This window comes from Manacus vitellinus, unplaced genomic scaffold (genome assembly GCF_001715985.3).
Source record: "Manacus vitellinus isolate BGI_N305 unplaced genomic scaffold, ASM171598v3 scaffold_26_pilon, whole genome shotgun sequence".
NCBI lineage: Eukaryota > Metazoa > Chordata > Aves > Passeriformes > Pipridae > Manacus > Manacus vitellinus.
Genome location: NW_021939960.1, coordinates 1,015,604 through 1,040,471, shown reverse-complemented (window position 1 = coordinate 1,040,471; position 24,868 = coordinate 1,015,604). Strand labels below are relative to the sequence as shown.

General features: G+C 42.0%; 1 protein-coding gene across 1 annotated transcript in view; it reads left to right on the top strand.

The window, feature by feature from the left end:
- Positions 1–24,868, top strand: part of PREX1 (phosphatidylinositol-3,4,5-trisphosphate dependent Rac exchange factor 1) — an 86,385-nt gene that overhangs the window by 15,272 nt on the left and 46,245 nt on the right. Inside the window, exons 6-11 of the mRNA XM_029960381.1 lie at positions 7,054–7,215; positions 12,238–12,371; positions 15,448–15,563; positions 16,500–16,649; positions 19,936–20,083; positions 23,608–23,708. Of these exons, the coding sequence (XP_029816241.1) occupies positions 7,054–7,215; positions 12,238–12,371; positions 15,448–15,563; positions 16,500–16,649; positions 19,936–20,083; positions 23,608–23,708 (811 nt within the window). The remainder of the gene's footprint in view (positions 1–7,053; positions 7,216–12,237; positions 12,372–15,447; positions 15,564–16,499; positions 16,650–19,935; positions 20,084–23,607; positions 23,709–24,868) is intronic.

The window sequence follows — 24,868 nt, the reverse complement described above, 5'->3', positions numbered from 1 at the left end:
TTCCTCTGAAATTTCAGGGCTTTTACTCAAATCTCATGAGAATACTGACTACAGAAACACACCTAAAAGAAATGCACACCTTTGATTACAAGGTAGTAGCATCATTGATGCAATAATGTTTTGGTGTTCTTCAGCTTAACTTTTCCCATTCCTTGGTGCCACTCTAGGGCAGATCTTCCAGCAAAGAGCTCTGACCAAGAGTCTCCTGATGCTGCATCCCATTCTTCTATGGGTTTCTTTTTGTATCCAGGCTGATAGAAATGACACACTGCTCGCCACTTGAAATTTCCTGGACAGGAAATACGAGCTTTCAAAAAAAACTGAGGGGAATTAGGTTTTGTTTAGGCAGCAAATCTGCCTCAGTCAGTGACATTATGCCATGACCAGAGGTTGTTCAGCTCAGAAAGTACCAGTGACCATTAGAAAGTATGGTGGATTGTGATTCTCAAAGGTAGTGAATTCATAATGAATAAACTGTGTCCTGTTCAAGACTTGTTTGATACTTTCTAGCACAAAATTACCAGAGTGGACACAAATGTCTCAGACATTAGAACAGCTCAGGGAAAATACAGACGTGTTCTGTTCGTGCCGACCAGAAAAATGGAGCTCTAAAAAAAGATAGATTTAAAAATAGCACAACCCTCAATTTAAGTGTTTGCTCTCCCTTTGCTACTGAACTGCAGTTATTGCTCCTGAAATAGCTGGTTTGTATTCATGGGGATTGGATCTTATTTTATCTAATTCCCAGGGCAAACAGATACTGTTGTATTCCAACTAATGAGAGAAGTGATAGACCAGAGCTAGCCTACTTTCTTCTTTTACTTTTGTTTTTAGTAAGAGTTTGTGAACATCCAAATTTTCTGATGACTTTGATATGACCTTGTTTAGCATAAGTATTTAGTGTAGCTGAGTAGTAGGTTTGGTAAAATTGGTATCCACCATGGAATTCAGACTTGTCTGTGTTTGAAAGCCAACCGGAGCAGTAGAGCAAGGCACATATTTTAAATGCTGAACTGTTTTTTTTATTAATATCTTATGTGAGTATTCCTCTTCAGGATAATAGCATCTGGCACGGAGTTGATTTGTGTTACTTAATGAGGAATAATAGGCTGGAATATCTCCAAGTGCAGACACACTTTGGGCGTATATTACAATAATTTCCAAAACCGTGTGGCATCCTGCAACTGGTGACCTTATATTTTCTCATCCTCTGAGGAAGCTATTTGGGTTTTTTTCACTAGCAAATGGTGGAGACAGAACAATGATTCAGATGATGGTGATTGATAAACTTCAGTTCTATTTGTAGTTTCCCAATTTTTGTGACTCAAACTTTGCAGCTTTGGAGTGGCTGACTGTAAACAGTTTTTGTTTGGTTTGGTTGGGTTTTTGGTTGTGTTCTTTTCTGGTTGTTTGGGGTTTTCTTTTGGTTTTGTTTTGTGGGTTTTTTTTTGGTTTGTTTGGTTGTTTGTTTTTTTTTTTTTGAGTTTGAACAATTTGGTTGCTTTCTTTTTGTCTAATTTGCAAGCCTTTTATATGGTTTAAAGACTGAGACTCCAACCTAGCTATGGCATTTCATAATCTCTGTACAAATAGAGAGGTAATGATATTAATATTTTTGCCCCCAATACAGTTCTTACCTGCTTCAGACAGCATGCAAGAAAATTCGTGCAGAATTTGCTGGTCAGTAAATTACTTCCTTCTAATTGAGAAAGGGGCTTGGACCAGGCTCAAGCAAAACAAACTGTGCTGGGCATTGTCATTTGGGAAGAGGAAAGGAAGCAGAGGCAAAAGGATGCACAGACCTTGAGGGCATAAACTGTGTGAGCCACTTGGAATCAGCACGTGTTGCTGGAGAACTCCCTGGTGTTCCAGCAGAATGGTTTGGATGAAGGCAGCTCTGTCCCACCTGGGGGACTCAAGCAACCAGTCTGAACCCTACTGCTGAAGAGTAAAAGCAGCTGTTCTGTGAACCAGTCTCTGAACAAAAATAGCCTTTTTTCCTTAATAAAGAGCGTTTCTGTCAGCCAGAAGCAAACCCTGGGGGAGTGGTGATCATGAGTTAATCACACCATCGGGGTGGGGATTAGGCAGTCACTTCTGTCTCCTTCCTCCCAGCACCAGAGGAATGTGCAGCACATGATTGTAGCACCCTGAGGCTCCTGAGAGCCCAGAGCTGTCCCAGGGCCTGTGCCCTGTCTGAGCCCTGTTCTGTTAAGGAATTGCTCAGACTCCAACCAGAAATGCACATTCCACCTCTGATCCTTTAAAAATATCTCAGTGTGTACACAACTCCAGGGACGATTAGGGCAGTAATTATGTATTGCTTCATGTGGGGAAGAGTCATTGGCCCTGGCAGGGGAAGAAAAGCCTGGATACAAAGAGCAGTGACCAGATTCAGAATCCCCTTGGAAAGAAAAGCCCAGCAGTGAGGCACACACAGGCTTAGTGAATCACTGCCTGGACTTGGAAAGGGAAGGATGGGAACCTGGTGGTGTGGATGCAGAACAGGATGAAGGAAGGTTAACTCCCTGCCTCCCTCTTCTCCCTCTCCATTCCTTTCAGAACTGTTCAAGAAACAGAACCTTCTATTTTTCTACTTGACCATAATTGAATATATTTATCTCTGGGGGTTTGGCTTTCTTTTTCTTTCCCCCCCCCAAAAAAAAGCGATGTTGCTCTCAGATTCATGATATTGTGTGGTTTAATCCAGCTCTCTGTAGCACAGCATTAAAAACCATCGATGCCCTACAGAGCTGTAAGGAACACTGCCAATTTATAAATCATACTGCTGTCTTCCACACATTCTATATATAACCACAAATAGCTGCTAATATTTATAAAACTGGAAACATGTTTTTGCTGCATTTTAATTTAGCATGTATCGTAGGTTTGATGGCACATTAAATCTAATCTATTTTATCTGATTTATCATTGCTTGTCAAGTATTTACCCTGCAGAGACATTGACATAAATTACAAATTTTAAAAATATGCAGAATTAAAAAACTAATGTGATTGGCAGGTACACAGATGAAACTTGATGTACCATTTATTTTCTGATCAGTTTAAGTGTAAAATAGATTTTAATACAGGCATATATTACAAACTGTAAAATACAAATGTAAAACTCCCAGTAATATTTATATTCACTGAAGGTGGTTTGGGTTTTTTGTTGGTGGTTTCTTTTAAACCACATTTTGGAGCTGAACTGTTAAGTAACACAACTTTTTGAACTGCTCAGCACAGAAATGAGTTGTATTTACTCTCTCTGGGAGCTGAGGGCTGGGGCTCTGTGGCCACACTGTGTGCATGCCCTGGGCTGGGCTCAGTCCTGGCAGCAGGGATTGCACCACCCAGGGCACAGTAGCAGCATCCATCACACAAAACTCGTGTTAAGCCATGTCTGAGTGTTCTCAGGAGAGTAAAGATAGGAGGAAGGAATTTCTAAAATACAGAAACTTGTAACTTCCAGCTGCAGAGCATGTTTGAAGTACACCAGCAGTCAGTGTTGCGTGGCAAGGGAGGACATGGGGAAGGGTGACAGAGACTTCTTAAAAAAAGGTCAATTAAGCAGAATAACGTCCTTTTTTCCTAGGAAATACTGAAATCGCATTTACATTTAAACCCTCTCTTGTTTCCTCTGCCCACCTCTGTTGTTTGCTCATCATCCCTCCTGCCACCTCTTGGCATCTTCCTCTGTGAGGTTCTTCAGCACAATCAGCAAATAGACAAATGTATGAGCAGATGATGTGTCTTACTTCTTGTGATTTAGTTCCTATATTTAGATTCTGTAATGTTTGGAACTCTTTTAGCTTTCAGCTATTTAAAACAGTATCTGAGATTGAAATACTTCAGTTGGAAATGTTTTTACTCCACTGCATAATCCAAACCTGGCCTTTGTGATTAGAGGGGCTGCAGATGTCCTTCTGTCCTTCCTGGCACTGTTCAGGAGGACACCAGGGCTGGATGGAGATACTTGGAGTGCTCTGTTACTCCCTTTGTAAAAGGAGTTGTGTTCTCTGTGTAGGTGTTACCAGTGACACAATGTCAATCTCCACAGCTATGAAAGAGGCATGAAATAAAGTGAAAATCCTGTACCCAGAGGGCACAGTTCCCATTTCCATCTTAATTCTTTAAAGAACAAAGATAATCTCTTTTTCCCAGCTTGTGATACAGAATACCTTTGCAGGTATTTTTTCCCCCAACAAAGTGTGTTTTATGAATTATTTTAAGAAACTCTTTGCAAGGAATAGTTTTCTACAAGTGGCAGCAACCTCATTTCCTGGCCCTATTAGTGCACCAGTTGCAATACATGAGGTAGTAATTCCAGACAGCAGTGTCCATGGGCTTTGTGGGGGACAGGGCAGTCATACCCAAGGTTTACCACCTGGTCTGTCTCTCAGCTGCCTTTCAAAATGTTGTCAAATACTCTCAGAGTTTGCACATCATAAATGTGTCACTGGAAGAAATCAGTACCCGGAGCTCCCTCCCTGTGTTTAGGAAGTGCTGAGCTCTGCTCCTTTGGGCAGTGGCACTGTCAGGGCAGCAGGACTTGTCCTCATGTGGCTCAGGCTGGGGAGGGGCAGGTTCTCTGAGTGCTTCTGATGCTTAGGCTGTTGGAACAAGTGGCAGCCCCAGCCAGTGCCATCCCTGCCTCCTCTCCTGCTCCTGGGGTGGGATTGCAGCAGGATGGAGTGGGGGAGATGCTGTTTGTCGCAGCAGGGTCCTGCTCTGAATGATGTCTCTCTGTGTCTGGGGGTATTTCTGAAAGGGACATTTAGGCATTGCTGGTGTGTCCATACTGTTTCCAGTGCAGTGTGGGTGACACTGGAGCTGCAGACCTTCACTGATTTTTACTGAGTCCTCTGTACTGGAAGCATGGAGCAGAGGGTGGTGTCCCCAACATGCAACACCTCTCTTGGCCTTCTTTTCAGCAAGAGTATAGTAAAAACTTCCATAGGGAATGTTATTTTTGGTATCAACTGACATTTGTAGCAGCAAGCCTCCTTTTCCTGTCCACGTGTTACTCACTCTGTGTATCACAGAGTTTGAAATCATTAACTCCTCTCTCTGAGTGGGATTCCCAGCTGTCAGCACATCACCCATCCATCTCCTCTGGCATCCATCTGACAAGAACCACTGTCAATCTGCATTGTATAATTTTCTGAAAAGAGAAATTGTAGCTGTGAATAAATTACCAAATACTGAATCTGTTAAAAAAATGGAATTGCTTCATTTCACTGGACAAGCATCAACATTCCCATAGATTCAGTTGGACCTTTCTGTCTGTGTGGGAATGAGAGCACCTCCCATTGCCATATGTTGATTCTCATGAGACCTGTCGCTTGCATTGCTTAAAGAAGCACCAGTGGCCAAGTAGTTTAATCTCAAGATGCAGATTTCACTCTAAAAAAAGGAGAAGTTGATAAATAAATAGTTAGAGTATGTGGTACTTCTGTAATACTGGATCTCAAGATAGTTTACTAGTGCTAGTGATTTAAGTCTTGCTCCAACTAGTATGGGGAAGCAGGGAGGAAGCACTGAGAGAGTCTGTGCAAAGACAGAAATGAATCTGTACTGCTTTTAGCTCTAGCTTTCTCCTTTCAGATATGCCTTGCGATGGTGCTGGTGTCTGAGCACCTCAGTGTGTAACTCTTTATTCTACAGTTACTCCTGCTAGTAGAAAAGTACAGCTAGGTTTGCACAAACCTGTCACATGCTGAAGGTGACTTCTGTCTGAAGAGCTTTGTAGAGCAGATCTGTGAATCTGCAGTAGGACAGAGGAAGTTCCTTGATTTAGCAGCTCAGTGTCTGGATTAGTGAAATTATTGGGTTAGCAGCTGTTAGAGTCACTGTAAATTATTGCTGCAGCAGAATTTACCCTTCAGCACACTGCCCTGCACTCTGTCAGTCCATGTAACACGAGCCTAAAAGGCCCAGTGAGTGTGATCTGGAGGTGGTGTTTGGTCAGTTCAGGAGCAGTGCTGGTCCTGCAGGATGTGTGAGCAGCTCAGGTGGGACAGGCCCCAGCAGTGCTCAGGATCACACCGGGAGACAGAGGATGTCAGTGCCCAGCAAGGCAGCAGAGCACGAAGGTCTCCCAGTTAATGCCAGAATGGCAAAACCCTGTGTGGTGAAGAGACTTGCTGAGGTTAATGTGCTGATGTGGGGAAGCAAAAGACAAACCAGACCACGGGTTAAGGCTGGTTGGAACCGATGACAGGCATTTGGGGGTTGTGAGCACTCTTGGATGAGCAGCATCTGCAATAGGCTGTGTTTGCCCTTAGCTGTGGGAACTGTGGGTTGAAGCAATCCAGCTACATTCAGATCACAGTGCTGTGCTCTCTGGCTAAATCCAAGCTCATTCTTGTATCTTGTGCAAAATGATATGATGCAGCAGCACAGGATCTTTAAACAAATAACATATTGAGGCGAGACAAACATAGTGAGAAAGTTAAATATTTCAGGCAATCTAAAAATGTGGGTCTTAAACACCATATTATGTATCCAGATAAAATTACCAGCCTTATTTTAGGTTTCTTTAATGTATTCTTGTCTGATTGTGGCTGACTGTAAAATACTATTGGTCTAGAAGAATGACTGTGAGTTGACAGTGGTTGTGCCTTTTACCAAACTGGTTAATATTGTCAGATCTTGAGTCTTCCCTCTGCTGTTTTTCAGTGGACAGGTTTTAACTGGACTGTTGTGCTTTGAAACAAGTGAAGCAGAGACCTTGTTTGTCTGTGTTAGAACATGTGCCCTAAGCCTTCTAAATATATGAACATAAAGCAAACACATGTGACACAGCAAAACATATTTGGCTTTAACTGTCCTTATTTGGCATATTTAACATGAGCAATTACTTCACTTAATTCACAGCATTCCTGTTAAACCTGTGCAGATGAAGAACAGAGAACAGCATCTACAGCAACATGTCCCCAGATTCTCTTTAATTTGCAGTGGTTCTGGCATTGTCCTACAGGTTTGCTCACTAATGCTTGTACCTTTCCACGAAGCACTTCTAAGTTTCATGTTTTCTCTTTTTTTTTTTAAGGAATTAGCTAAGAGGACTCCCTCTAAGCATCCTGATCACCCAGCTGTCCAGAATGCTCTGCAGGCAATGAAGACAGTCTGCACAAATATCAACGAGACCAAGAGACAGATGGAGAAACTGGAAGCCCTTGAACAGTTGCAGTCTCACATTGAAGGATGGGAGGTAGGATGCAGGATCAGCAAGCTCCCTGGAAGCTGGAGTTTAGTGACTCATGCTGTATGCAGGGATTTCTGTTTCTTATGTGATGTGTAAATGCTCTTGAAGGTGTGGGCAACATCACTGAGGAGTTTAGAATTTGGTGTTTATTTTGGGTGTGCAGGCTGCACACGGTTTGTAGCAGAACAAATGGATTATGAAAGAAGGGTGTTAGGGCTAGAATGGACTGACATTTCAAATGGTCAGATCCCCCCTGAAAGACAAATAGATCTAGAAGATGAAATCAGGACTGGTCTAAATAACAGAAGGTTCTTTTTCCATTCCCATAAGCCTTTAGTTTTTCTGGGAGCTTTGAAACTTATTTCACTTAGCTTCATATGGATATTCTGTGTAAAAGATAAGGGTTGAATTGGCAAGCATTGGATTGGTCTCTTTGTGTTTGCTCCAGTTTACTCACAGATGTGTTTCTAGTGATATGTTTGTCAGTAGGTGGTTCTGTGTGGGTAGAAGCATTTTCTATGGACAGGAGAAAAATAAGAGAGGGAGAAAACTAGAATGTGAAGCTTGGGTGAAGAGGAGATCTGGAAAATCCAGTAGAAATAGTGGGAAGTCGGGATGTTGTGCAGAGGATTGGCAGCTTATCTTGTGATGATTTTGGCTGAGGCCTTGGGTCAGTGGAGCTGGAAGGCTCTGGGAGGTTCACCATGGGGAGTAAGGGGTGTTAAACAGCCTCATGGAGAGAGTGGTGTTGGCCTTTAGGGAGGGGGATGTTCGGAGTGTCAGGGCTGATCACTGCCAGCTGAGGACATTTTGTTAGGGGTCATGTCAGCTTCCTCATGTTTGGACTCCTGGGTGCTCTCCATGGCTCTCTTTTGGGTTGTTTTTTATTTTTCATGTATATTTTAAACCTTGCTTGTTTTTTCCCTGAAGGATGTTCTTGGCATCCAGCTAAAGACATGAGAACAACCCAAATATCCAGCTGTGTAATTTTTGGATATCGAGCTCAGCAAGCAAAGTTGTACAGTGTTCTATGTAGCAAGACTTTTAGAAGCTGGTGAAACATTTCAGATTCAATGCAACTCCTGGGTCATCTAGGCATCTGGTTTGAACTCTGCAGCTTGAAACATGACTATTAAAGTGTCCATGATGCCATAAATAAAGTGATATCCAGACTTACTTTTTTGTTTTGTTTTGGTTTTTTTTGTTTGTTTGGGTTTTTTTTGTTTGTTTGGGGTTTTTTGTTTGTTTGGTTTTTTGTTTGTTTTTTGTTGGTTTTTTGTTTTGTTTTGTTTTTCTTGGCTTGTTTTGTTTTGGTGGGGTTTTTTTGTTTGTTTGTTTGTTTGGGTTTTTTTTTAGGATTTAACTTATCTACAGCAATATTCTGGGGCTAAAAACCCTTTCAAATTTGTTTCTATACAAATTCTTGTAACACAGACACCCTCAGCTCAAAATTTCTAAACAGAAGTGTTTTTTTCCCTCCCAGTTAGCTGTGGAACATTTCTAAACTGTTCTAGTGGCATATTGAAAGGAAAACTTACTCTATACATCACAGATAGATGGTGGATATAATAATATAAATACTATGATGGTATTTTTTTTGTAAATGTAAAGAAATTGGAAAAGAAAATTTGTGGAGAAGCTTGAAACTGATTGACAGTGTCTAGTCTTCACAATGCAGGGGTCTTACAAATTAGGACTCTAGGCTGTGGTTATAAATAACTGCATTTAGTGCTTTCAGATATGTTTCACAGTTTATTCCTAATGAGAAGGGTTCCTAGTTTCTATTTTGGAAAGCTGCAATTCTGAATTAAATACATTTTTGGATTAACAATACAGTGTTACAATTAACAATAAGTCGCAGAGCTGACTGTAGGAGGAAGTCTATAATGCACATTTATGCCTATTTTTAGTTTATGTGATGGCAGTCTCTCCTGTGAAGTAGAAAGTTTCCCTCTTCTGTTAGCATGGATGTGGATTCTGAAGCACTGTATGCATGGTTATATACCATATATACTTTGCAATAAGGCCTACAACTTCCAGCTTTTTCAGTCCAAGGATCTAAATTGTCAAAAAGAAGTGAAGATCAGCTTACTTAGGACTGAGTATTCTACAGATATAAGACACATAACCTGAATGTGGGGAGTGTGCCAGCTACCCAGCATGAAGGTTGGGGTCACCTTGTACCCATGGTTGGGAACAGGCTCCACCTTGTCTCATGTGTCTCTGTAACCAGACCAGTGGTTTCACTGGTTTCTGTGCCTTTGCACTTCCTTTCAGTTGTCTCAACAGAATATCCCTGCTCTGCTCATCAGCCTATAGCTGTCAGAGCCACCCTCAGTGTTTCCAGCACGGAGAAAAGCATCGTTTTCCTCCTGCAGAGTCTCCTTGTCCTCGAGAGACAGGAGCTGTAACTTCACGAAGAGCAGGAGTTGTTCTTCAGAGCAATTTCCTCAGTTTAGCATTTTTTCTTTAACATCTCCCCCCATGGATCTGCGTCTCCCTCTTGAGCACAAACATCCTGTCAGTGTCCTGGCATCACCCTGGGGGCTCTTTGTGAGACACCCTGCAGTAAGGGCACCTGTTAAAGTGAGCCCAGGCTGGGAAGCCACCAAGGGCCTTAGTCAGAGCTCTGCTCATCCCAGTGAGCTCTGCTCAGATGCATCCTTTTGGAATCCACAGACCCCTTGTAGCTCTCTGTTATGAATTAGTTTCAGTCAGGTCAGTTTGATTCTGGTTAATCCTTCTGGGAAACAAAGATTAGTTTCAAAAAAGGGAAAAGAAAAGTAGATGATGCATAAGAAGACCAATTTTGTTTGCTTAGTAAAAAACAAGTCAATATGCCATTTCTGTTACATATTAATATTTCTGTGGGCAGAGCTCCTCCCCATAGTGAGTTACTTTTACTGAACAATAGCTACATATCCCCAAATTCTCAAAGTTTAATTGCCATGGGGAGCAAAACCCCCATCCCAGAACAGCAGGAGTTGGAAGATACATGTTAGTGCTCAGACTGATCAGTCACTTCATAATTGCCTGTAATTTGCAGTTCTGCCAGCTATGATGTTTTCTTTTTCTTTCTTTCTTTCCTCCCTCCCCTGCAGCTTGGTCCCACTTAGAAAGGTGAGAAATTCTGCCTTGTCTCTGAAAACATCAAATAAATCTTACTGTGTTTCTTACTATTGAGAAACCTCTCGAAATGTTCTAAATGGGGAGTAGGTAGGCCAACAGCAAACAGGAAATGCATTGACAGTTTAGATACCATCATGATGGGTCTGATGGAAAAATAAAGATTCATAGATTTTAAAGTGAGAAGCAACTGTTTTAGTCATTTGCTTTACTTCCTGCTCAAAATAGGTCAGATAATTTTACCCAGTGATGCTTGTGTCAGTAAAAGATTGATTTCAATTCCTGATGTCACTGTACTTGTTGCTTTTGCTGTCTTTGGGTGTCTTTTGGAAAATTAGGTACTTGATCTTGAGGTGCTCTGGAGTCTTGATTTCTCCATGGGCAAATCATGTGAGGAAGATGATTTTCTGTTGCACAGTCAGTTGGTTTCTGTTCCTATTTGTGTGTGTTCTAATAGGCTTTTGGGGTCATAATTCTAAAATAAGTGATTTCTCCTGGACATAGTAACAAGTCGTTTTCAAAATAACAAGTTCTCTTTTCTGGACGTGTATTAAGTCTTTCCACAGAATGATTAAAAAACTAAAAGAATATCAGACAGCAGATGGAACTATTGCATCTAGCTAGTTCTTGCATCACTCTATCCAGAATGTATAGAAAGGCAGATGTGGAACACAAATTAGTGCTGCATCCATGGCAGCCTTTGAAAGCTCTGGGGTCCCCAGCACAGGAAAGACATGGACCTGTTGGAGAAAGTCCAGAGGAGGCCACAGAGGTGATCAGAGGGCTGGAGCAGCTCTGCTGTGAGGAAAGGGTGAGAGGATTGGGATTGTGCAGCCTGGAGAAGAAGAGAAGCTTCAGGGTGACCTAACTGTGGCCTTCCAGTGCCTGAAGGGAACTTAGAGGAGAGATGGAGAGGGACTGTTTACAAGGGTGTCAGGACAAGGGGGAATGGCTTCCCACTGACAGAGGGTAGGTATAGATTAGATATTAGAAAGAAATTCTTCCCTGTGAGGGTGGGGAGGCCCTGGCACAGGTTGCCCAGAGAAGCTGTGGCTGCCCCTGGATCCCTGGAAGTGTCCAAGGCCAGGTTGGATGGGGCTTGGAGCAACCTGGGCTAGTGGAAGGTGTCCCTGCCCATGGCAGGGGGTGGAATGAGATGGACTTTAAGGTCTCTTGCAGCCCAAACCATTCTATGAAAGAATAGCAGCTTCCTTGTTAACTAAAGAACTGTAGAATTACTTTTCCTAGGAATAATCTCAGTAACAGTTTGGGGAGTAAATGTTTGTGAGTGCTCTCCTGTGTTTTTCAGGTTCTGGCCATGCTCCCAGGCTGCAGTGTCTGAGCATCAGCTCAGGCCCCTGGGATGGCACAGTGTGCAGGGCTCGGCCTCTGCTGCCCATGGCTCTGTGGCCAACTGCTTATAAGGACTCCAGAAAAGAGAGACCTGCATGTCCTCCTAACAAAAGAGCTGGAGAGACACCTCTCTAGTGAAAGGAGTTCTCAGATGGTGGATAGGGATGTGTGTCAGTGTCAGAGCTACCATTACTCTTCTAGAAAGCTTTCCTAAAGCATCACTTGTGATGTTTGCAATGGTAGCTCAGGGTATGAAGGGAAGACTCATGGTCTTGAGAGGCTCACAGTACAGCTGCTTTGAGAGTGAAAGATTTCTTCAGGACCACAGTCCCCATTTGTTTAATGGGAAAGATTTATTGTAGTGTATGCAGACTCAAATATTTGTTAGAGAAAACATGATGTGTTTAGCCGTGTTAAGAAATTGAAGCGTTCCTCCTTAGGAGTGCATCATTTATTTCACAGTTTAATGGCATGCAGATAAAATAACAGCATTTGTGTACTCACAAAATAAAGTTAAAAGTAAACAATGTCTCTTTTTTTATGTTTCAGGGATCAAATCTGACAGATATCTGCACACAGCTCTTGCTGCAAGGGACTTTGTTAAAAATCTCAGCAGGAAACATCCAGGAGAGAATGTTCTTTCTATTTGATAATCTGCTGGTCTATTGCAAGAGGAAATCCAGGTGAGTCCCTCTGTATTTTTGGGTTTATAAGGGAACTATTCAGATTTGTCAGGAGAAGGTGTGACCAGTTACTGAAAAACTTCCCAGGGCAGATGGGTCTTCAGGAGTGATGTGAAAGTGCCAACTTTCACTTTGTGAGATTATTCTAAGCAGAAGAGGGTGATGTGCAAAATGTTCTAAAGCCCAGCAAGGGGAGAGTGGAAGACTAAGAAAACATTACATAGATGCAGGGACCAGGGGAGTGAGGAAGAGAGGAAGATTTGCAAGTTGCTGTCAGTGTTTGCAGCCCCCGTGCTCTGTGTGTTGTCTTCCTTTCCTGTCCTAGTAACAGTTTGTGCATCATGCCACCTAAGAAACTTTAATTATTATTGACACCTACTGCTTGTTATTAATATAACATTGGCAGAGTGGAGGGCAACTTGCTTCTGCAGCAATTATACTGTGTTTCAGTTCCTAAGCTTTTTACCTCCACAGCTCCAGTCTCATGTCTTGGTCTGTTCTCAATTTACAATGAATTCTCTACACTCCCTTCTCCTCTTCCTTCCTTTCCTGTATTATCCTCCTCCTGTTTCAAGTTATTCTTCCTTACTGGTGATGGCCAAGTGGAATGGCAAACCCAGCTAGAAATTCTGTAAAACCAGAATGTGTCTCCAAATAAAATTCTCATATCTCAAAATTCCCCCTCCCTTTTTTTTTTTTTGTTCAGTGGAAAATTTTAGAACCATTAAACTGGGAAAATTAATTTCAGTAATTAAGTTCAGATTTTTTGTGTGTATAATGCTGAATCTACACAACATAAATACAAATTATTAGGTGACATCTACATTAGAAATTATTAGAATGAAATATGTTTGAATTAAATTTAGAAACATATATGCCATTTGATCTTATGTGGCTTTTAATGTTATCTTCGTGAAGAATTCTGACTCTGAAATGAAGTGAGGGAGAGGACACATTTCATTTGGACACTTTACCAGATTTGTCGAAATGAAAACTTCTATGTGAAACAGAGTTCAGAAATTTGTGTGTTTTATAGCAGAAAACTATTCCTTAAAAAAACCCCAAACAGTTAATTTGATACTAATCTTTTTCTCCTTCGGAGCTCTTTGAAGCTGTTTTTCTAGTCCTGTTTGTAGTTCAGGTCAGCCTGGCTCCAGCACTGGCCAGGCAGTTTTCCCAGAATACTAAGATTTAGAAAACAAAGTGTTCTGCTGCCTTTTAAGCAGAACTTTCTTTTTGGGCAGGAGACATTACCGAGCTCCTCTGTCATTTGGCTTGATTCTGGAGGAGGCTGGTGTAACACTTGGATTTTCCCAAGGGATCAATATTGTTTATCTTTGTCTGACAGTGCAGCTTGAACTGATGGATGTTCAGAATCTGATTTCCATTAAAAAGCATAATATTTCATTAAGTCTACTGGGAATTGCCTAATGTAAGAGATATATTTAGATCACTGAATGACTTTAATTGTGGATATTTCTGCTGTCTAGCTGCTATTTATAATTAGTCCAGGATGGAAATCAGTGTCTTTTCCTTCATGCTGTTGTGCCCAGTGGCTGCTTGACAAACAGTGACATGTCAGTGGGACATACCTTAAAAAAACCCCAAGCCCCCCAAAACTGTCTGTCTATTCCTATTTGAGATTGAATAACTTGGTTCTCATCTCACTTGTACTGTACTAACTTGTAGAAATCACTAGAGGTTTTTTTGATTCAAAAGTGGAAGCAGAATTCAGGCCTCAATCTTTGATAAGTAGTCAATGCAACATTCGTATCTGGACATCATATTTTTTCACAATATTGTAAGTTAGGAGTAGTGTTGTCGAGACCACTGTAAGCTCTGTTTAGGACTGGAATTAGATCTGTGATTTTAGCTCTAAGACTGCAATCACTCTTTCTGCAGAAGCTTAGGGAAGTCTGGCAAACTGATGACATAGATTTTCAGGGCTGAGTATTGTATTTTTGTTTTTAGCAGGATCACAGACTGCTGTTTAAATTGAATCCTGATGTCAAGAACAATATGTTTCATGTGGGGAAATAAGCAGAGAGTTTAAAGGGTTTCCCTAGGGCTGCCAGGACAGCTTTTCTTTTGACTTCCACAGTCATCTTTAGGAAATGATCCAGCAGCTCCAAGATCTCAGTCCCTGTCAGCCTGATTGGATGTAAATGTGTGGTCATCACCAAACATGTATTTGTCACTCAAGCTAGTTGTAAAAGAAAAAAATGTTTGGGAGAACTTGGTGATTCTCCTCTCACCTCAGTTTATCATAGGTGTTTAACTCTGACAAGAAATTTTCTCCCCTGCTGTTTTTAATTGCAATATTCTTTGAATCTTGTGAGCTCCTGGCAAGTTGCCCCAGCATTCACTTCACTGACCAGAGTTTGGACACCTGCCACCTCCTAATGACCATTGACCAGTTGTGTTTTGGTTCACATAGTGGGGTTGTTCTTGGATATTAAAGCTCAGCAGGTGTCACTTGGATAGTTTTAAACCTGTTCTAGACATAAAAATCAGAGCATAACTAGCAATGAAAAAGTACTTTCCTGAATTTTTTACAAGAAACTTCAACAGAGACACCATAAAGCTTATGGATAAGAATGTAGACTTGGGTGCAAAATTGCCACAGCAGGAGTTTCCCATACAGTGACAGGTAACACACATGACAGGCCATGTGACACTGGCCTCTTTACGTGGTTCACTCCATATTTGAAGCTTGGTACACACCACAAACTGATCAAAGCTTTAGGCAAACCAAGGAGGCAAATGTAAGGTGGTGTCAGGTGATACTGCAGTTGTCATCCCAAGGCCATGTGCTGTTCAGTTGTCCTGGCATTTCAATCAGTCATCAAGAGTGTAAACTTTGAAGGCACCCCCATCTTCACATAATCTGGCACAATAAGCTCATTATCGCTGTACTGATACTGGAGCACCCTTACCTTTGATTGAGTATTCCAGTTATTTAAAATACCACCAGTACTGGAATCATCTTTTAACAGTCATACCTCAGACTGCTTTGTTAATATACATGTTACACCCTTTGCTTATTTGTTGCTAACAGTCTAAATCCTAATTGCAGAGTTACTGGGAAAAAAACATCTAAAAGGACAAAGTCGATCAACGGGTCCCTTTATATCTTCAGGGGCCGAATAAACACAGAAGTCATGGAGGTAGAGAATGTGGAAGATGGAACAGGTAAGAGACCAAATATTGTCTTTTAACAACACAGTAAGTGTATATCTTGTGTTGGAAGTTGGTGCAGAAGTCCTTGTCCATCTCCTTTAATGAAATCTCAAGTAACCTATGGAACTTGTGGTGCCTTCATTATTGGACCAACTTGTATAGTTGAAAGACTGGATGTGCTTTCAGGCACTAGTCCTTCATTCTGAAATGACCTTATGAAGAGTTTGCAGAAGCTTGTCTATTTTTACTCCTTATCCAAGTTAATTTAATAAAAGATACTTTAATCTCCATTCCATCCTTTATTTTCTTACATCTTAAGCCATTACAGCTATAATAATAGATCTTCTGGATCTTCTTCTCATTTAGAATGTTACTAAATATTAGTCTTAGCATCAAATCAGTAGCATGGAATGTGACCATGAGCAAAGTGTGGGAATGGCAGTTGTGTTTTGATTCTTGTGTCCTGACACAGGCAGGAAGACTGGGTGGTTTTCTGATTTCATCCACACCAGCCCCTGCTCCTGTTTTAAATGGTCAGGAATTAGGTCCTTTAAACAGCTGACACCTAAAGAGTTCCCACGTCCTGTGGACAAAAGTCCTTAGAGTGCAAAAAGTTAGTGTGTCCCCAGAAAACTCAGAACAAATAACCTGAACAAACATCATAAACTTTTTCACCGGTGTCATTGTATTTAAAAGACTTAAGTTCTTCTTCTGAGGTGAAATCATCAAGTGTCACCCTTAGGACTGAAGCATTCAGTCAGTTTGAGCACCCTTTGACACTTGTACTTCCAGAGGGGTGAGCACTGCAGGTCCCATGGGCAGTCAGGGAGAACACCTCAGAAATCCAGGTCTTCCCATAAGGCAGTTTTACTGACCGTGTCCCCCCCAGTTGGTGGAAGGAGCAGAACCTTCTGTTCACCCTGTGCTTTGTGCTTTGGCCTCTTGCAGCAGATTATCACAGCAACGGCTACACGGTGACAAACGGCTGGAAGATACACAACACAGCCAAAAACAAGTGGTTTGTCTGCATGGCCAAGACTGCAGAAGACAAACAGAAATGGCTGGATGCCATAATCAAGGAAAGGGAGCAGAGAGAGAGTAAGTGGATGGTGGGTTTTGTACTGTAAAGGAGAAATGTGGATGCATGTAGACAGACCTGAGAGAAAGAGAAAAGCTTGCACTTGTTCCTCCACGGGCAGAATTAAAACCTACCCTTAATGACAAACAACAGGAATTGAGAACAAATATTTCTGAACGTGTACTTTGGGGTTTTTATGGACTTGTGTCAGTAAATTTATCCAATATTTTCATTTACCAGAGCCAATTTCTTTGAATTGAATTGCTGTGAAAATGTTACATCTAATCAATTTAATTTTTTGGTCTTCTAATTTGTTGGTCTTTTATTTGTAAAGAAGATAAAATTGTATTGTATTTCTCAGTAAAAGGAAAGAAGAAACTCCATCTTGCAGCCTGTTTCCCGATGAAGTGAGACAAACCCATTCTCACAAGCTTGGCCTTCATGATCTTTCAATGGGACAGTCCCTGGGGAAGAACCCTAGAAATCCCAGCCCTTGGAAGTGTCCAAGGCCAGGTTGGACAGGGCTTGGAGCAACCTGAGATAGTGGAAGGTGTCCCTGCCCATGGCAGGGGGTGGAACAAGATGAGCTTTAAGGTCCCTTCCAACCCAAACCAGGGTGTGGTTCTGTGAGACACTACACTTAGACTGGGAACGATGGCAAAGGGATGCAGATACTCGTTACTTTTATCTGTAACTTTTTATCTTGAAACAGTGTCATACAATAGAAACAAGCTCACAAAACCCAGAATCGGGTGTGTTGACAGTTCTGGGTTCCTTTAAAAGTCAGAACTATCCTTCCCAAGTGAACCTGTTGTCCTGTTTGCCCTGTGGGAACAATAATAGCTCCTCGCCAGAGAAAATTCCACTTATTTTTAGACATTAAAAATGTCTTAAAATAAGTGGACCTTTAGAAGTGGTTCCCCTCTCTGCACACACAGCTACATTAAAGATGTAATGGCTCATTTCATGCTACAATCCTTTCCATCTACTTTGCTAAACTCAAAGCACATTACAGTGTTGTTACCATAGATTATAAAACATTTATAACCTGCTTTGTCAGCTATAAACCCCAATACACCTTCTGATAATAGCAAATGTAGATTGGGCATGGTGTAAATTGGAAAGAACTACCTGAAGGCAACATGGAAAATCAGTTTTGTTTTATCCTCATTGGTCTACTGAAAGGATCCTGATCTTCCAAGTCATATATTTTTTAATAAAATACATTGCTTGACTCTTACTTTTACCCTCAGAGTGTTAAATTATCTCCCTAAGAGATGCAGTGAGTCTCCATTTCACAGTGAGTTTGTGCTTTGGGAGGTCACAGTGTCCTGTGGCATTTCCCATGTGTCAAGTAAGGTGTGTGAGGGGAGAGATGGTTCAATAAGCAGCAAAAAGGCAGGACTTGAAAAACAGACCATATTTAAACATGGGCCTTGCTGGAGAATGTGGGGAGGTGACTGAAATATAAATACCAGGAAGGGAAAAGACCTGTTCATGAATAGGAGGTTTCTCAAGGTTTTCCGTGCCACATTGGCCAGGAAGAGTGGGTTTTCTGATGCTTCTTGTCATGTAGTTTTATGATGCAGGTGGTGACAGGCATTCAGGGTAGGCATAGATATTCTGACAGAGATTCCAGGCTTTATTGGAAAATATCCTTTGGATCAGAGTACTTGCAGAGTCATATAGTTATCAGTGTTTAGATTAGAAAGCTTGGTGAGATTCCCGTTTCTGTAGGATGAGTTGGGTAGAATGTGCATTCCAGGCTGCCATTTCCCTGGGGGAGCCTCAGGAATTCAGGGATGTGAGAGCAGCAGGGAGCATGTCGTGTTACACAGGCCTGCTTTCTGTCACGAGTCCACGTTGTGAATTAGCCTGAGCTCCACGTGCAGCATTCACAGTGAGTTGGACCAGTGCTGGGGGAGAAGAGGATGGAAGAATAATGGCAATAAGCCAGGGGGTTTGTGGAGCCAAAACCTTTAGCCAGATAATGGACACATAAAGGAGATACTGTATTTGAATGACAAAATGTTGTGCAAGTCTAATTTCTGGAATGTGCATTTCAAGCCTCTAAAACAAATGCATTAAGTGTTTTCCAAAAGCTAGAAAGCAGCTCTGAGGGCTCAGAAGGTTATTGATCCATTTCAATATCTTGCCATAAAACAACAGGATTTATCTGCAGTTAGGATGAACTCCTCTTCCTAAAAAAATGTACAGGTTTCCTTTTGTAGCCTTACACTGATCAATTAAATTCTGCTTAATGTCCATCTCTGTAAAAATTAGGCATGTAAGTACAGGACCCCTTCAGACTGCCTGTTTTCAGGCCAATCTTGGCATTGTCTACAATCCAAACCTCTGTTTTGGACTCCAGAGCTGCCCAGATGTACAAATTCTGGAGTAACTTTGCCAGAAAACTAAGCTATGTGTTTGGACTAGAAAAGACAAAACATCTACAGCAGCAAAACAGCTTTTGTCATGTGCTGTCCTCCTAAAGCAATTTGCAAATCTAAAGGGAAGAGGGCCAGAAAATGCCAGTTATGAGGATAGTTGTAATGTAGACACCTGCTGTTTTCAGAAATCGTCCTCCTGCCTGTAGCAATTTTCAAGTTAACATGAGCTGTGTGGGAACTCATACAAAGTGAATGTGAAATGTTCTTTATATCCAATTATCTTTTATTCTTTAAATCATGCAATATTTCTTTCAATGACTGGGTAATATGGTTGTCAAACTCTATTTTTAGCCTAAAGGTATTAGTAAAAAGGCTAAGAAAGGATGAGAAAATAATGTTCCTCTCTAGTTTTGATTTATTCACAGATGTGAATTTGATTTCAGCAGTTTGTATTTTTGGCTTCAAGTAATAGAACACTCAGAAAGTCTTCTGCTCTTTCAAATATCCAGATGCTTGAGTGATGCCTTTAACAAGTCTTATGCTTGAGGTTATTTCAGGTTCACAGGTGAACTTGCAACTGGAAATCAGTTTCAGAGGGTTGAGAATCACAGAATCAGAGAATGGTTTGGATTGGAAGTGACCTTAAAGGCCGTGTAGTTCAGTCCCCCAGGGGCAGGGACACAGTTGAAAGCTGCTTTTTGAAATGGAGAAGAAAAGCTGCATCTCAGTGATGCTAAACTCACCAATGACAGTTTTGTACCCAGATAAAAAATGACCTAATTTCCCCCTTAAATGGAAAATAAGTCAGTTAATTTTTGTGTTTCCTCCATTTTTTGCTGTTGGCTCAGCTTTTGGCTTTGAGCAAATGCTTTATCTGATGTTAAAGATCTAAAGGAATTTCTACTTTGTATTCCAGGTTTGAAACTGGGAATGGAGAGGGATGCATATGTCATGATTGCAGAGAAGGGAGAGAAGCTTTACCAAATGATGATGAGCAAGAAAGTGAACCTTATCAAAGACAGAAGGAGAAAATTAAGTACTGTTCCCAAGTGCTTTCTTGGCAAGTAAGTGGCATTTCGACTGAAAAGGTCCTTTCATGCCAATTAAAATAATGGACTGGATATTCTGGGGATGGCATTGTGACGTCAGATCAGGTGTGTTTTGGTGCAGCTTCATTAAAAAAGCCCCAAGCCCCATTACAGTTGTGATTTATTAAAATTAACCATTGTTTTCTGCTTTACACCATGCACATGACACCATGTGACAGCTCACTGTTGTACACTAACTCAGAACTGCTGCAGGGCAGCAAAAGGAGTGAGGGAAAAACCCTCAACTCCCACAAGCTTGAGGCTGTTGGTGGCCTAACCTGTATCCTCTTGTGTATACAACCAGTGCTTTCCAGGTGATGTTTAAATCCAGCAGAGCTGTGCAAGTCTCAGGATTTAATTTAGCAATTTCCTTTCTGTCGGTGTAACAGACACAAATGAAATTTTGTGCATCAGGTGACCTGATATGTTTGTTAGAAGTATAGGGCTGTATTGGCTGGAAAAACCCTCCTCGATTCAGGCTAGATATTACAAAATAATGACTAATTCTGAGGGATGACATGTATGAGGCAGCAGAGGAGAGACCCTGTGGGCGACCAGTCAGCAGCTGGAAATGGCAGCAGTGGGGGAATGTCCTGCTTGGCACATGGGGAAACACAGGAGCTGCTGACCTGAGAAGACTTTTCCACTTCAGCTGCTCATGATTGAAATGATCAACTGTGGAAGAAAAAAAGAGTTCCAAGAGGCAGAGTATCCCCTCATTTCTCTTCCCTCCCCTGGTCTCCCCAGGGCAGTTTGCAGCAGCATTCCCTGTGTACAGGGGGTGGAAATGTCTCCCTGCCTGACAGGAGGCAGGCTGGGAGCATAGGCTGCTGATACTTCAGCTAGAAAAAAAGCATCTTGATTTTTGGAGAATCAGTTGCTTTTTAGTTCTTCACACACATGCCCCCACCCTCCCAGGTGATCTTGGATTAAAAGTGAAACCTTTTAGATCTGACAGGGCGTTTCCCATTTTCCATGCAACAAAAAGTACCACATCAGGAACTTATGTTCTTCCAGTGCTGTTATGTATGAGTCTGTTGTGGATTCCGTGATATTTTACTCAGTTTCAAGTCTTATCCAGGATTTCCTGCTACTCCCTCTGCTTTTGAAATGTCTGTTTTCTTACAGTCTGTCCTGCTCAGTGCCCTCAGTTTGCTTGACAGCCACCTACCTTCCAGTAGTGAGGACCTGACCTAACTTTGCCTATGGCTAACTGAGCCCAGACTGAGATACCTGCAGGTGTCCTGATCTCTGACAAAAGGATTATTTCTCGTGATGTTCCAGCCTTCCCCACAGCAAATAACTCTGCTGATATCTTTTCAGCAGTCACTTGTTGGTACAGTCCTGGGAGGTTGAGTGCAACTCAATGAGTGCATTCCAGTCATGACTGGCAGATTTTGTATCATTCCCAGAGCTTTCCCTGGGGTTTTTTTGCAGATGCTCCTACCTAAGGGAGTCACTAATAACTGGGAGATGGTGTCCTAACTTGCATGGCAGCACTGGGAAGAGAAGATACTCAGTTATCCTGGAGAGCTGTTTAGGACAAGATGGGAAAACAAATCAGGCTTTGCCATCCACTCTTTGAGTTGATGATTTTTTAGGAACAGTCTGGCATATTCCTTGAGAACCTCTTGGAATGTTTCAGGATTTACAAAGCCTTCAGAGCAAATGGTTACTGATTTTACTTCTGAGTCAAATGTCAGAGTAGTCTTAGAGTAGCTCTTAGGAAAACCATCCTATGGCTGGGAAGCTCCAAGGCTGTGAGAATAGTGCTCAGGTATTTTCCTTTCTCTGCTCTCCATTTCAGACTTTAAGAAGACTGCCTTACATTTACATTCCAGATAAACTCCAGAGACACAGTTCCAAATAGAAGCAGCAGGAAAGCTAACGGGGTAGCTTCCACCGAAGTTTTGAGCAACTATTTAAGTGCTGTAAACTGCCTGCTGGGGAACTGCAGAGACCCTGGGCATCCCCCTGGGCATCCCCCTGGGCATCCCCCGTGGCTGTGGTCACTGGCAGCAGGGCAGTGCTGGGGCCCTGCACAGCGTGTCTGCCTTGTGTCCTCAGCAGTGAGGGTGGAGGGTCATTCTTACTTCTCCTCCCTCTGCAGTTTATATTCTGTTTCAGCTTTTAAATACTTCTAGAAACAGTTCTGAATCACTGGGAAATTGAGAATGAGCTTTCCTTAGGAGACAGAGTCTGACTCATCACTACTGTGGCTTTGGGAGTTTTACAAAACTCTGCTGGTTTCCATGGGATTCCCCTGGCATAGCTGAATAGATTCTGCTGCTTTTTCTACACCATGACAGCTACAGAGTAGCCCCTCAGCAAACTAAAGTTTTCAGTCCTGAAGCTTTTTTTGTTATTCTGAAGAAAAAAATGCAAATACTACCTACAGCTTAGATGAGTCAGCACTGATAAATATGAAGAGACTAAAAATACTTCATTCAGAGCCCACAAGCAGAGACCTGGATACTGGCTTTGCTGAGCAGCAACACTCTGCATGTTGGCAAGCACCCAAGTGTTTTATTGAACTCACATTTCCCATATGTTGCTCTACTTTCATATACTCCTTTTGTTCTTCTCTATGACTTTAACACATTTCTAGTATAATTGCTAATTAACCTGGCAAACAGCTCAGTCCCCTGGGGCTCTCACAGGGCTGGATTCATCAGGCTTGCCATGGTCGTTTTTTGTACTTACTGTTTCTAATGAGTAACATCCTACATATCTATCAATTTTTGGCTTTTATTTTGCCCATATGGGCCTCTCACCTCTTGCTCTGCCCCTCACCAGAGAGAGGGTTTGTTTCGTGCTGCATGAGCAGACAGACTTAGCATCTTTTGTCTATAAATTAGAAGCATGATGTATGTATCTGCCAGGCACCACCTCCAGAAAATGACCTTAAATTAACCTGTCAGTGGGACTTGTGCTGTATGTTACTGCTCTGTGCTTGAATTCAGTAGGTTGGATCTTCTGTCCTAAGTCCTACTGTGATTCCATTAAAACCAATGCAGTCACACCACAGGGCTGGGGGCAGAAATCAGACCCAGTGAAGAAAGATGAGCATGTGTAACTAAGTCAAACCACAAACACTGCTTGGAGAGGGGTAGCTTGGAAAGAAGTAGCTGGGAAGTGAGGATACCCTACTGTTGAACTTGTCTGTAAGGTCAACAGTTAATATTGCTTTCCTTTTTCCCCATGGGTATCTGGACTGCTCCATAAAATAAGGATTTGCAGCATCTTTATAGATCCAGCCAGGTTGTCCTTCCTTTTGTTTGCACACTAACTATGAGCTGAGGGGAATGGTGGGGAAAGTCTGGATCTTCTGCAGAGCATTTCCTCCAGAAATGGAGGAAACCAAACCACGTAGAGGTACCATTGCTTACAACAGTTTTCACACTTGCTCCAAGGAGAGAGTCTCCATGGCTGGATGGTGATTGCAGGGCAGGTCCCTGCTGTCACCCAGAGCTCAGTGTTTGTTCTGCTCCCCTTTGCAGCGAGTTCGTGTCCTGGCTCACGGAGATTGGAGAGATAAGCAAACCAGAGGAAGGGGTCAACCTGGGGCAGGCACTGCTGGAAAATGGAATCATTCATCATGGTGAGTGTGCTGTGCCATAAAGAGATGTCAGATTTCAGTAGTGCCCTGGAAACGGGGGTGGAAAATTGTCCGTAGCTGTTCACGTGGTGTTCAGATACTTTCGTGTGCCTTACCCTTCAAATCCTCTAAATGTTTAATGATTTTGGGGATTAATGAGTGGGAAAATATATGCCTCAAAACCAGGACTTATTTGGTATCCTGAAAATATTTATGTCTGCAGTTGCTTGATTTCTCTGCAACATCTTAGTTGGGTACTATATCAGGTGTACGTTCCTTTGTTCTATGTGTGTTTGAAAATCTGTAGCAGTCCATAAACACAGGTTTGCACAGTGAGACATCAGCAACCCAGAGGAGAGGGGAGCAGTGCTCTTTTGGAACAGGGCTCCAGGTGATGGGTCATTCTAATGAGGCTGCTCGTCATAAAAGGGAGGAGATGATGGAGGGTTTGTGTTTCCAGCTCATTTGGCAAGAGTGTCTCTTTAAAATAGTGAGAGACCATATATGTTCATCTCACCCACCTTGAGGTGCTGTGGTGAGGGATGTTTTAGAAGAGAAGGATAGAGCATCCAAAAGTGCTGCATGACTAAAGGATACTTGCTTGAAAATTGTCTGTGCTATCTGCATTTCTACTAAAAGGTCCTTCTCCAGATTGCATTGTTTAAATTCAGATTTCTCCCACTTTATGCAGACAGAGCAACATAGTCCTATTCTAGTTAAACAACAAATACCCCAATTTCAGCATTCAGGTGAGTTTAGCTGCAAAATGCACATCAAAGGAATATGTAGATGGGTGTTAAGTCACCACTGCTCTACATTTTTGTAGTCTCTTGGAAGCCAATTTAAATAGGGGAGGCATTTAATTAGGCCAGTCTTGCTTTAACCTCTTGGTTACTCAGCAGCACAGACTTGTCTTTCAGGTAACAATAACACTGTTAAGAAATTATGTCTGTTATCTTACTTTAATTAACACATAGAGAACTCCATTGTAAGCAGTCCCTTAGTCCTTCATGCACATACACTTCCACCCACGGGTACCAAGACAAACTTTCAGGCACATTGAGACTTTAAAGAGTTTTGAGCATGAGCTCAAAAGCACTGAACACTTTTGAGTACTTGGCCCTAACTGTGGTTTTGGAGAACTGGAACACTCTGGCTCCGGT